The 12,469-nt window shown below is 41.2% G+C and overlaps 1 protein-coding gene across 1 annotated transcript in view; it reads left to right on the top strand.

Moving 5' to 3' along the window:
- The window catches only part of aacs (acetoacetyl-CoA synthetase), a 34,180-nt gene extending 27,332 nt beyond the window's left edge, over positions 1-6,848 (top strand). Inside the window, exons 13-18 of the mRNA XM_019263742.2 lie at positions 1,818-1,931; positions 2,683-2,808; positions 3,135-3,204; positions 3,832-3,890; positions 4,323-4,525; positions 4,649-6,848. Of these exons, the coding sequence (XP_019119287.1) occupies positions 1,818-1,931; positions 2,683-2,808; positions 3,135-3,204; positions 3,832-3,890; positions 4,323-4,525; positions 4,649-4,786 (710 nt within the window). The 3' untranslated portion in view covers positions 4,787-6,848. The remainder of the gene's footprint in view (positions 1-1,817; positions 1,932-2,682; positions 2,809-3,134; positions 3,205-3,831; positions 3,891-4,322; positions 4,526-4,648) is intronic.
- The last annotated feature ends 5,621 nt before the right edge of the window (positions 6,849-12,469 follow it).

Below are 12,469 nucleotides of genomic sequence, written 5' to 3'. Positions count from 1 at the left end.
GGATTTTAACACTTTCACTGCTGGATTCCCCCCATCCTAATATACCTCCGCCTGACTGCCCATATGTCACTCCTCTACCCCATCTTCTCTTCTCTTCTCTTCTCTTCTCTTCTCTTCTCTTCTCTTCTCTTCTCTTCTATGTGATTGAGTTTTCTGTTTTTATTTGCATGTGTGCCTGCACGGCAAGTATTGGATTTGTGTTTGTGAAGTCTTCCTGTCACTTATATCATGTGTATTTTTATTCTTGTGTTCTTTTATATATTGTTTTCATATTTTATAATTGATTTTTGAATATATGAATGCATGCATAGGTTAGCTGGTTTGGCTTTTGGTCTCAGTTGTTGGCTTTGACTGACCCCTGTACTGTGGATATTCAAAGCTTCACACCTACACAAATGAAAGGAGACTGACGCACGCACACACATACGCATGCAAACACACAAATATATACAATACAATATATACATTCAAAACAGCTTTTTCTTCACTGTTCATTCTGTTCTGTTCTGTTCTGTTCTGTGCTGTTAGAAACATCAGATCAGTGTTACAAGTTACCCTCTTGTGTATACACACACACTAAATGGCTGATGATGGAAGGCATCCCAAGAAATAAGCAGTGGTGTGTGTGTGTCTGTGTGTGTGTGTGTGTGTGTGTGTGTGTGTGTGTATGTGTGTGTATGTGTGTGTGTGTGTACATTTCTGCATGTGTACCCACCCATTAAAGTGAGTGTAATAATAAAATAATTGCATGTCTTCCCACTATAAGTGTGTGTGTTTAATCAGAAGACAAAGTTTCCACTTCCTCCAGGGAGCCAATTAAAGCTCAGTAAAGAACCTGGCAGAGAGACACAGAGCGAGAGAGAGACGGGGAGAGAGAGGATGAGTGTAAAGAACAGAAAGAAAAGCAAGAGCAGAAGGAAGTGGTAGAAGGGCAGAAAGCAGTTGAGAGGAAGCAAACAAGATGGATGGATGGAGTCTATGATACAGAGAGCGAGAGAACGAAGCAGGGAGGTAGAGATGGGAACAATGGGAAGGGAGATGAATAGAACGTGTCAGAAATAGTAGATGATTGGAAGGTAGAAAGAGACAAATGGATAGTGTGGCTGTATGTGTGTGTGTGTGTGTTCATGACAGTTTTAGGAATGTGCTGCAACAGTGTAGAACTTCTATATAGGTCATTGTAGGTGGAGCAGGGTGCTAACTCTGCCAATTTGTGTTGTCAAAATACCAGATTGTTACTGTTACTAAGTTTAGTAATGTCTTTGTGAGTACTTACTTAGGTACATTATGATTTAGTTTAGTAAGCAAACTATAATATGTATGTTTCTCATTTGTGCCTGACTTCATTGGAACTAGGTTGTTTATAACATGACATTATTAATCTGAACGCTGCATTAATTGATTTGTTTGCCACTAGGGGGCAGCAAGCAGATAGACATGAAGCGCTGACATATTAACATGATTAATACGGATGGCTATGTGTCTGGTCATTATACACTCTAATTTTCAACTCTGGTTTGGTCTCCACTGAATCTGGCTCTCTTTAGCTGCTAAGTTTACCAGCTAGTTGTTAACTTTGTCTGCTGTGCTGGGCATATGTAGTTGTTTTATTCGACTGGACTCTTTTTTGAAAACAAATGAAAAACCTTTGTATTTGTTGTAAATATGAAAAATATTTATCAGCAGACCTAAGTCTCGGTGAGAAGGATGAATGCAAACAAAACCTTTGACACATTTTAAAATTCACAGGGTAACTTTAAGCGAGGTGTTTCATTTCAGAGCAGCTAAACCTGTTTTTCTATCATCACTCTCCCTAGGTGGCACTGACATAGTGTCGTGTTTCATGGGTCAGAACCCAACAGTTCCAGTGTATCGGGGCGAGATCCAAACAAGAAACCTCGGCATGGCTGTGGAGGCCTGGAGCCCTGACGGTAAGAGTGTGTGTGTGTTCAGAGTGGCTGAACTGCTTTGGGATCACATACTGTAGTGGTTGTAAGGGAGCTGTTTGTTTGAATCCAAGGAGGGAATGGATAAATATTAAACCCAAGCATGTTTAAAAACCGCTGGATTGCCCTTGAGCAAACTTCCCATCTGCTTCTGGAGCAGCTTAGTAGCTAACAGAACAAGACTGTGGTTATACTTGGTTGCTCCCATATGTGGATGTGGATGTGTTGACTTTAGCCATCACTTAAAAATTGTGACAGTAATTAGTGAACTTTCCCTGGGTAAATAAAGGTCAAAACTGAAGGAACAATAGGAGTCTTAAACAGCCTGTTTTTCTTATTGATTTTAGTCCCTTGTTCTCCAGCTCCCAATCCCTACTGCAGGCAGTACTGCTGTGTCTCCACCACCTCAAAGGACAGGGGATTGAGGGATAATTTGAAGGCAGTTTTGTAGGCAGAGTTTGGGATTATTTTAGTCTTTCTCTAAGCCTATAACACTGTCCTGTGGGAGGAGGTGAGGTCTGTGTGAAACCACACACTAAAGTGTATCAGTTTCTCTGAGGGAGTGAGATATATTTCCAGGTGATTTATTTTTTTAACTGAGAATTATTTATCTGTGTGTGTCTGTGTCTGTGTCTGTGTGTGTGTGTGTGTCATAGCAAAGTACATCTAAAAGCCTCTAACTTTATGTTTTGTTACTGTGAAATCTCTTTGTGTGTTTGTGTGTGTGTGTGGACAGGTAAGCCTGTTTGGGGAGAGAGTGGGGAGCTTGTCTGCTTGAAGCCAATCCCCTGCCAGCCTACACACTTCTGGAACGACGAGAACGGGAGCAAATATCACAAAGCATACTTTTCCTCATATCCTGGTAAGTACACAAACGTGGTATATGAATACAAATCTACATACTGTATACATAAACTGTACACAGAGAACCCAGGAAAATATCAACACTTGATATATGGTATGATGTGATATAATGCAGTACTATATAATAGCTCCAATAAATATGGCTGCATGTAACTTTGTAGCATCTTTTAGATTATTATTATTATTATTATTATTATTATTATTATTGTATTTGAATCATATGTTTTTGCTGTTGATTTTATTTTTTTGGCATTATTATCTATTAATACAAATTTCACTGAACTAAAACCTTGTATTAAATTCAGTAATGTTCCTTCTCTCTAGGGGTGTGGGCCCATGGTGACTACTGTAAAATCAACCCAAAGACGGGAGGCCTCGTCATGCTGGGCAGAAGGTCAGCCATTATCCGTTCTACTCGGGGCAGTGCAACTGAATGTTGAAAGAAGAATGGTTTATTTAAAGTTTATTTTAAAAAAAAAATTCAAGCCATGGTTTGATTCATAACTAGCCGACAAGTATGCTACAGCTGATAGACGACACTGCCAAAAACGTTCCAGGTAAAACTTGCACTTGAAAATTTCTGTTCCATGTATGCACGTATGTGTGTATATGTACTAAACGCAGTCAGTTTCAGAACTTTATACTCCTAGTAAGCGGACAGGTTTAAATATAAACTATGCATATTTCTTCTGTTTTTGAGGAGATTTACATTTAAAATGGTCTTCTTCTCTGAGATTTGGTGCAGCAAAACATCTTATTGTTCAGAAGGATCTTATGGTTGCTTTATGTCAAAAAACAATCTTTCAGATTCAATATATAAATGGATCGTATGGAAATATATTTATAGGGAAACAAATAAAAATAATTAAAGAAAAAATCACTAGCGTACAGAAACTGAGTTTGTTTCTGTAAGCTGGTGGAATATTTCCCTTCATTGCAATGTGTTGTATGATGTGAGCCATACAGCTTCCCAGTGACAGACACCAGAGTTTTAAATCTTGAACATGTGTTTGTTCTGCAGTGACGGGACACTGAACCCCAATGGAGTCAGATTTGGCAGCTCAGAGATCTACAACATTGGTGAGTCTTGAACATTACAGGGGGAGCAGGCTGGGCATAAGAAAGGAAAGACTAAAGTTATTTTGTGAGCTTTAATTGAGTCATGGTCCTCTTTATGTTGGTGGGGAAAAAAGATATTTTCCATCCTTTCATTCATTTTTAAGTGTCGATTGTCATTATGTGTTCAACAAAAAGTGTCACAAAAGCACAGTTTCTTCTTCTTATTGACAGCAGGAATGCAGCGTTCCTGTGCTTAGTTTTGAAGTTTTAAGTGGTGAATTTCCTCAAACTCTTCCAAAGCTCCATCTTTTCCACTTCTGTTCTTCTGATCTTTGCTCCCTTACTCTCTATACCACTCACTTCCTTGTGTCTTGATGCCTCTCATCTGCTCTCATTTTTTGTTTTATCTCCTTGTCCTCTACTCTGCCCCCTCCTTTCCTGTCCTCTCTACAGTGGAGGCGTTCGAAGAAGTGTCAGACAGTCTTTGCGTTCCTCAGTACAACTCCGACGGAGAAGAAAGAGTTATTTTATTCTTAAAGATGGCACCTGGTAAACCCTTTTGCCCGGACTTGGTGGCGAAGATTAGAGGAGCCATTAGAAAAGCCCTGTCTGCCCGACACGTCCCTGCTCTGCTACTGGAGACCAGAGACATTCCTGTAAGAACACTATAAATATCAGTCAGATATAAATAGAATATATGGATTATCCTTTCACAATGATTACAACTGTAAAAGTAAGTCCTAGCTTTAATGACAACCCTTTTCTTCATCCCTCTGCAGTACACAATCAGCGGTAAGAAGGTGGAAGTGGCTGTGAAACAGGTCATTGCTGGCCGGGAGGTGATGCAAAGAGGAGCTTTCTCCAACCCTGATTCACTAGACCTCTACAAGAACATTCCTGAACTCCAAAACTATTAGACGAGGCTTCATGGAGCTAGAGAGATGATCTCCAAAAGTGAACCAAGAATTCAGCCTAGTTTAAATTAACTTAATTCAAATTTGCAGATACAGGGGGACATGCAAAGTGCATTGCACGGGTAGTTTACAAAGCCACCTTGAGCTGTTCAGGGCATACAAGAGGAAAAAGTACATACATCAAAAAAATACGAAAAGGGTACAAATAATCTGTGTACGTATATAAAGTCCACTGTATCTGATGAAAGACTTTAAAAACATTAGGTGTACTTCTCCATACCTTGTTAAGTGATCAAGCAGCTGCTCTTAGTGTACCATCTTGAGTATCTCTTTGGATGTAACATGATGTGCACAGCAGCGCTTGTGAATACCACCAACAACAGAGAAGTGAAATTCAGCATTAAGCACTTTGGCTTCACTGTCTGATTGCTATCAGCCAGTTGAAGAATCATATCTCTCTGTGTCACCTGCTTTAACCCCCCGTCGTTGGTTCTGAGTGAGTCCCAGACTGGAAAAATCATGGAAGTGTGCAGATAAACACACACACACACACACACACACACACACCTGGGATTAACACCTCAGCTCATATCACCATATCATTATGTGGTGTGTATTGCTTTATTAAATGTGTGTATATATATATATGAATATATATTTTTTGGACTGTGAAATTATGTAAACATTATAATTATGCATTTAAAGATAGTGACTCGAACCTGTTAACCAAAGTGAGTCTGAGATTTAGACGGTTATTAGATGTCAGGAGTTATAGTTTGAATAAATGCACCAGAAACGCTCAAATCCTAACTTTCATTTGACTTTGTATCCCTTAGTTCTATTTCATTCCACCTAAGACATCAAGGCATTAACTGATGAAGCTTAAGTGTGATCTAAAAGCGAGAAAATGTTAATTTCACCACAAAAGCCTGTATTTTATAGTCAACAATTAATGCATCATGTTTGTCATAACTCTAAGAAAATGTGTTCTCTTCAAATACAGTAGAGCCTGTTTTAAATTTGTCGTGGGAAAGCAGAATGATTCATTCAAAATGTCAAAATTCTGTGTGGCAAAGCCAAAAAGGCTGGGTAAATCTATTAAAGATGAACAGCAGTGGTTTTGGTGATAAATAGCACTACTGAGCGAATTGTTGAGAAATCGCAGATAAAATAAATGAAAAATTAAGATAAATGAAGTGTTTCATACTGACACGGAGGTAGCACTTTTCTTATTACCTTTTGTGGTTTTTAAGGATTCTTCTTTGGTTTTTGATTCTGTCTTTTTAAGTTGTTTCAGGATTATTTTAAACATGTTTAACATTATGGGCATAAATAAATAAACTAAAAACTGTGCAGTTCATCTTTAATGTTACTGCTTAGATTGAAAACATTTCCTTTTTATAAAGCTACTCTGTGGAGTTTTTGATCACTAGGAGTGCTAAGGAGCAATGTATTGATGCGTTGGTCTCCATTTTGTTTGTATCTGGTGTGCATGCACGAGAATGTGGGTGATGGGATACATATTCCTGCCAATGACGTCATGCTCTTCCACTGACTGATAGGTGGCAGCGGAATGTGCCAAGAAAAGTAGCAATGTACTAGCAAAATGCAGGGAAGAGGACTGCAAGCTAGAAACATGAACAAAATATTTATTTTCAAATATTTTGAGATTTTTTAGGCCTCAAGGGCACACAATACTATTTAACATTTGTTTTAGAAGAAAACTCCACAGGGTATCTTTTTCTCCAAGATGTGCAGGTTCTCTCTAATGGAGACAGGGATCATAATTAGATAACTGTATACTTTGCACTTTAGTACTGTATATACAAATTTGTTCATGGTGAACTCTGGTGAAACATGGCTTATATACTGTTCCGTTGTGTCGCATGCATGCAGGTTATGCAGTTTTCTTTCTGCACCAAATGTTTCTTATAATAGACCAAGAGTAACAATGCAATGTCACAATGCAAGCTGATTGTATTTGGTTCTTCCATGTCAACCTTTAGTGAATTTACAATGTAAGTTTTACTTATTTCGGTGTTGCAAGAAATTTTACTGAATCAGATGTGACAAGTGTCTTTTGTCTTTCTCTTTCTTCACAACCACATGACAACTAGGGTCACTATGTAGGTCTAGTGTATGTTAGAAGTCGACAAAGCCATAAGTCTTCTCATTGGCAGTCATTGAGCAATGTTCTGTCAAAGTTTTTGAGAGTATTAGATACCACTTAAGTCCTACTACTACTACCTACTAAAAGAGATCTTGACTCTTGTAAGCACGGGTGCATTTCCTGTCAGCAGCCCAATAAACTAAAGCCAGTCTGAAAGCAAAAGCTCAAACATACAATTTTTTATTCCAAATCTTAAGCCTTTAATACCCACTGCAGATTTACAGCATCCACATAAGATAAGATTCTTAGGATAAACTGTGAGACCTTTTATCCCATGCTTGCTGGACACAGCACATGTGTGACACACAGGAGCTTTTTAGTCAACATAATGTTTTTTTAAAAGATTTACTGAAATATTTATTTCTGGTTTCTGACACAAAACCACCAGCAACTCAAAGGTAGTTGCCAAAAGTCTATACATTTATAATGTGTGTATGTATATGTATATACACACACAGGAACATTATGACTGATATTTGTCTGTGGTGTATGGCATCACATTTGGGTTTCATTGGTGCTACAGTTAGCAGCTTGTGATGTCTTGATCGCCTAAGCGATGTGAACATTCGCAGTCGGGTGTAAAATAAACAACTATCATACTGGTGGAATAACAGCAAAGATTTGTGTATGAGTAATTTTCTGTCTATGTGTGTATATTTTAGTGAGTATGTGAAGAAGCCAGTCATTTTGACTGACGTCAACTTTAGAAATAAACTTGGCAGTTTTAAAACTCCCTGTAACCTTTATTAGTGTGAACGCTCAGACCTGCCAGTCAGCCAAACTTCAAAACGTAACAGAGAGAAACATATAAAAATAGAAAAAGTGAGAATTGGTGAGAGTCCAGTTTGTCAGTGTAGAAAGTCTCACCAATCTGGTGTTCTATCATTGTATTTATTCTTACCTTCAGTCATTAAAACATGAGAAAATGTTTTGTTGTTTCTGTCCGTCTATAGAAGATATGAGTTTGAAGAGAGAGAAGTGAGGGCTGAGCATGTAGGAATGTTGATAAATGAAAAGCTGAAGTGTTTACCAAATTCACAAATAATACCCATCTGATGAGCATGAATGGTAAGTGCCATGCAGTTCCCCAGAGAGGCTGTCTGTAGTTGTATGATTCAGCCCAGTAGTCTCATAACAGAGGACATCACAAACCAGAAAATGACTATGTTAACAGCTTGATTGTACACTCTGTGCTTACAGAGGTTGGTGGTTAATTTACTTTCTGTGCAATTAATTTAAAATGTAAATTGAAACTGCACAAACTAATGATATATGTTTATTTTGAGTTACCTGTGGTGCTTACATAAGACAATTTCCTGCCATACCGAGGAAAATGACATCTGCCCACAGTTCAATGTGTTGTGTAAGTAACAAGTTAGTCTTAAAGGTGACTTACAAACAGTGCAAGTATGTCAGTTGTTAGTTTGAACAGAATACAGACACATTAGAAAACCCTTGGACATAGTGTCTGTTTCTCTGTTTTGTCATCAATATGTTTCTGATGGGGGAGGAACTGAGTGTAGCTGAAGTGGCTTGCAGAAAGCAACCAGGATGTGTTATCCTGCCAAACAAGGCTAACATTCCCAAGGCCCATTTCCAAGGCTGTAATTAATGATTTTCATTATCGAGTTATCTCTCAAATGTTGTATTAATCAATCAATTAATCATTTACCCTTTACAAAGGCTAGAACACAGTGTGAAATGCAGATTGTGATTCTCCAGAGCACAACACCTTGTTGTCTTCAAATCGCCTGTTTTGTCGACCTATGGAAAAATGTTCAGTTTGACAAAACAGTTTCAAAAAATCGCTGAATCCTTTAGTCAGTTCTCATGGCCTTTTATAAGCAGATGGAGTAGTGCAATTCTCATGGTGATATTTTTATTTGTTATCACATGACCTTCCTATGGAATTTTGGTTGCATGTAAACAGGTGGTTGCACATGGGGTGAGATCACTGTTTGATGTAAATTACCATCTGCTGGAAATCCTTAGAATTAGAAAGTGAATGTTGGCATTTTGCTCGATAAACGAGGGATTATGTCCTGGACTATTTCTTGCCTGGCAAGACCCTAAGAAGTTATTAGCCAAAAAATGGTGGGGTGTTGATTTTGTTACCTTGGACAGAGCTAGGTTAGCAGTTTCCCCCTGTTTTTTTTTTTAATCTATATGCTAAGCTAAGATAACTAGACTACATATTTAATGTGTGGCATTTAAATTGTTATCTAATAGTTTTTCAAGGCGACTCTCTAGAGGCCATTAGACGAACTGCATATGTAGACACCTCTACATTTGTTTCAACATTTACCTGTGGTTGATGCTTGCTTCCTTATAAACACAACATGTATTAGAATGAATACATGGATGTTTAGGTAGACAAACATTTCATAGATTCCCCAATGGTTACATAATGAAAATCCCAGAAAGCATCTTTTGAATCATTTTACTAGAGGGTAGAGCATATGGAAATTACCAAGCCTCACTTCAAGTTCCAAAGGATTCTTTCATTTATTCCCCTATCTCGGAAGTTGGAAACTTTCCTACTTTCCAGATCTGTGGAATGTGCTATTGTTCCCTCCTACTGTATCTTACATGTCCCCAATTATCCCCAGGTGATGGTGTATTCGCTGAAACCTCCCTCCACTCATCTTCCCTATAGGAGACTTGTTAAATCTAAATTGGTTCCCAAAGAGACTTCCTCCAGAAAGGCTGATCACAACGTTAATAAAGAGCTTCCATATGCTTCACTTCTTCTGTGTGGATGTCTTGCTGACAGAAGTGTAGCACAAACGTGTTTAATCTTGATGTGAAAATGAAGCATGTCACCCACACACTCATACAACTCGGAAATGGTAAGAAGTCTCCTTTTTAGTCCGGTCAAAGGATCACCTCAGGGACTTGAGGAGAACTGAAGAGACACACTTTTACTGTAATTCAGTAGATATCAACCGTGCAGGGGTCAGCTGTCTTTTTGTTGTTGTTGGATTCAGGGTATCCCATAGCACTGGGCCAGTTTTCCTTCAATCCATTATTGGTGCCAAATCATGAAGTGTCTGTCCATGTAAGATGGCAACAAAAAAATTACACTGGTTGCATATTTTGCCACCTCTCGCCTTATTACGTGCAGCAACAGCAATGGCAGGCGTTGTCCTCATCCTGTAAGAACACAGTGTTGACAGTGCCCTGCTTCCCCCGCCTGAGCCGGTGGATGGTGGTCCAGAACCTCCTCGAAGCTGTTCGAAAGTCGCTCTCCATGGCCTCACCCAACTCCTCCCACGCCCGAGTTTTTGCCTCCGCAACCGCTTGGCATGTCGATACCCATCAGCTGCTTCAGGACTCCCACAGGCCAAAAAGGTTCTGTAGGCCTCCTTCTTTAGCTTGACGGCATCCCTCACCGGCGGTGTCCACCAGCGGGTTCGGGGGCCGCTGCCACGACAGGCACCGAGCACCTTACGGCCACAGCTCCGGTTGGCCGCCTCGACAATGGAGAAACAGAACAAGGTCCACTCGGACTCGATGTCCCCCACCTCCCCCGGGACATGAGCAAAGCTCTCCCGGAGGTGGGAGTTGAAACTCTTTCTGACAGGAGATTCAGCCCGACGTTCCCAGCAAACCCGCACAGAACGTTTGGGCCTGCCAGTTCTGACCGCCTGCCAGGTCTGACCGCCATCCTCCAACTCACCACCAGGTGGTGATCAGTTGACAGCTCCGCCCCTCTCTTCACCCGAGTGTCCAAAACATGTGGCCGCAAGTCCGACGACACGGCCACAAAGTCGATCATTGAACTGTGGCCGAGGGCGTCCTGGTGCCAAGTGCACATATGGACACCCTTATGCTTGAACATGGTGTTCGTTATGGACAATCCATGACGAGCACAGAAGTCCAATAACAGAACACCGCTCGGGTTCAGATCAGGGGGGCCATTCCTCCCAATCACGCCCCTCCAGGTCTCACTGTCGCCGCCCATGTGAGCGTTGAAGTCCCCCAGGAGGACAAGGGAGTCCCCAGAGGGGGCCGCTCTCCAGCACCCCCTCTAAAGACTCCAAAAAGGGTGGGTACTCTGAACTGCCATTTGGTACATGAGCACAGACGACAGTCAGGACCCGTCCCCCCACCCGAAGGCGAAGGGAGGCTACCCTCTCGTCCACCGGGGTGAACCCCAACGTATAGGCGCCGAGCCGGGGGGAAACAAGCAGTCCCACCCTCGCTCTGCGCCTGAGCGTCCAGCCCCTCTCAAGGAAACTGGTTCCAGAACCCACGCTGTGTGTCGAGGCGAGCCCGACTATATCTACCTCGTGCACCAGCTCAGGCTCCTTCCCCGCCAGAGAGGTGACGTTCCACGTCCCCAGAGCCAGCTTCTGCAACCGCCCATCTCTCTCCGCACCTGTCCCCCCCTGAGACCCCTCCCATGGGTGGTGGGCCCATGGGAAGGGGGGCCCATGTCGCCTTTTCGGGCTGTGCCTGGCCGGGCCCCATGGGTAAGGACCCAACCACCAGGCGCTCGCCAACGAGCCCCACCCCCTAGGCCTGGCTCCTGGGGGGGACCTGCGTCCAGGCAAGGGAAACTTGGTTCTGTCAGTTGTCATTTCATCAGGGGATATTGAGCTGCACTTTATCTGGACCCTCACCTAGGACCTGTTTGCCTTGGGTGACCCTACCAGGGGCATAAAGCCCCCGACAACATAGCTCCTAGGATCATTGGAACACGCAAACCCCTCCATGGTGGTAAGGTGGCAGCTCCAGGAGGGGTATATGAGATGTATACTGTATATAACTGCTCAGTAGATATTTGGCGATCAGAATAAAGTGGCATTAACAACCAACCTGCTCTTTGTTTCCTTTTCAATTTGATCCTCACAGGAACACAGTGGCTTTTATTTCATATTCACTGTCAACAATTTGTTTGAGATAACTCCCTCTTCCCCCCACTCCTGTATCTCTAATAGTAATTCTTTCATATCCCCCCTAAAGCAAATGAATTTCAATTTGTTTTATGTGGTCATTCAATTGAATTTGACACGAAAAGCAGCTAAATGGAAAAGAATCTCTACCGAGACTCATGTCTGTGTAGAGTGGCCCAAATTGAGTAGAGCAGATGTGCAAATTGTTCCCGTATTTTTTTAATTCCTCTATCGCTGCAGAGGGAAACAATGTTTTTGTGTCCTCTCAAATGGCAATTGTGAGTTTATAAAACATTAAAGCTCTGCTGTGTAAATGAGTTATTATCTGGGAAACTTTATGCAGAGTCATTTGTTTAAAAAATTAGTGCTTAACTGGAGAAATCGACTTGAGAGCTGCCCAATGCAACTGCAGTCTTCTGAATTGGACAACTGAGCTGGTGCACGTTTTTAAACATACGACACAGGCTTGCTTCTCCAACCTAAAACGTTTCTCTGCGTCATTGTCCTGTTTACTTACAATGTTGAAATATATATAGAGAAATCATACATAATATTTATATTTGCCTTTTGTATCCTTACATGATTATTCTCTGCTGATTTGGGGAACTGTTCATTTGG

The sequence above is a fragment of the Larimichthys crocea genome, chromosome III (assembly GCF_000972845.2).
Source record: "Larimichthys crocea isolate SSNF chromosome III, L_crocea_2.0, whole genome shotgun sequence".
In the NCBI taxonomy this organism is placed as follows: Eukaryota; Metazoa; Chordata; class Actinopteri; family Sciaenidae; genus Larimichthys; species Larimichthys crocea.
The sequence above is the reverse complement of the archived record's forward strand: the minus strand, read 5'-3'. Positions and strand labels throughout refer to the sequence as shown.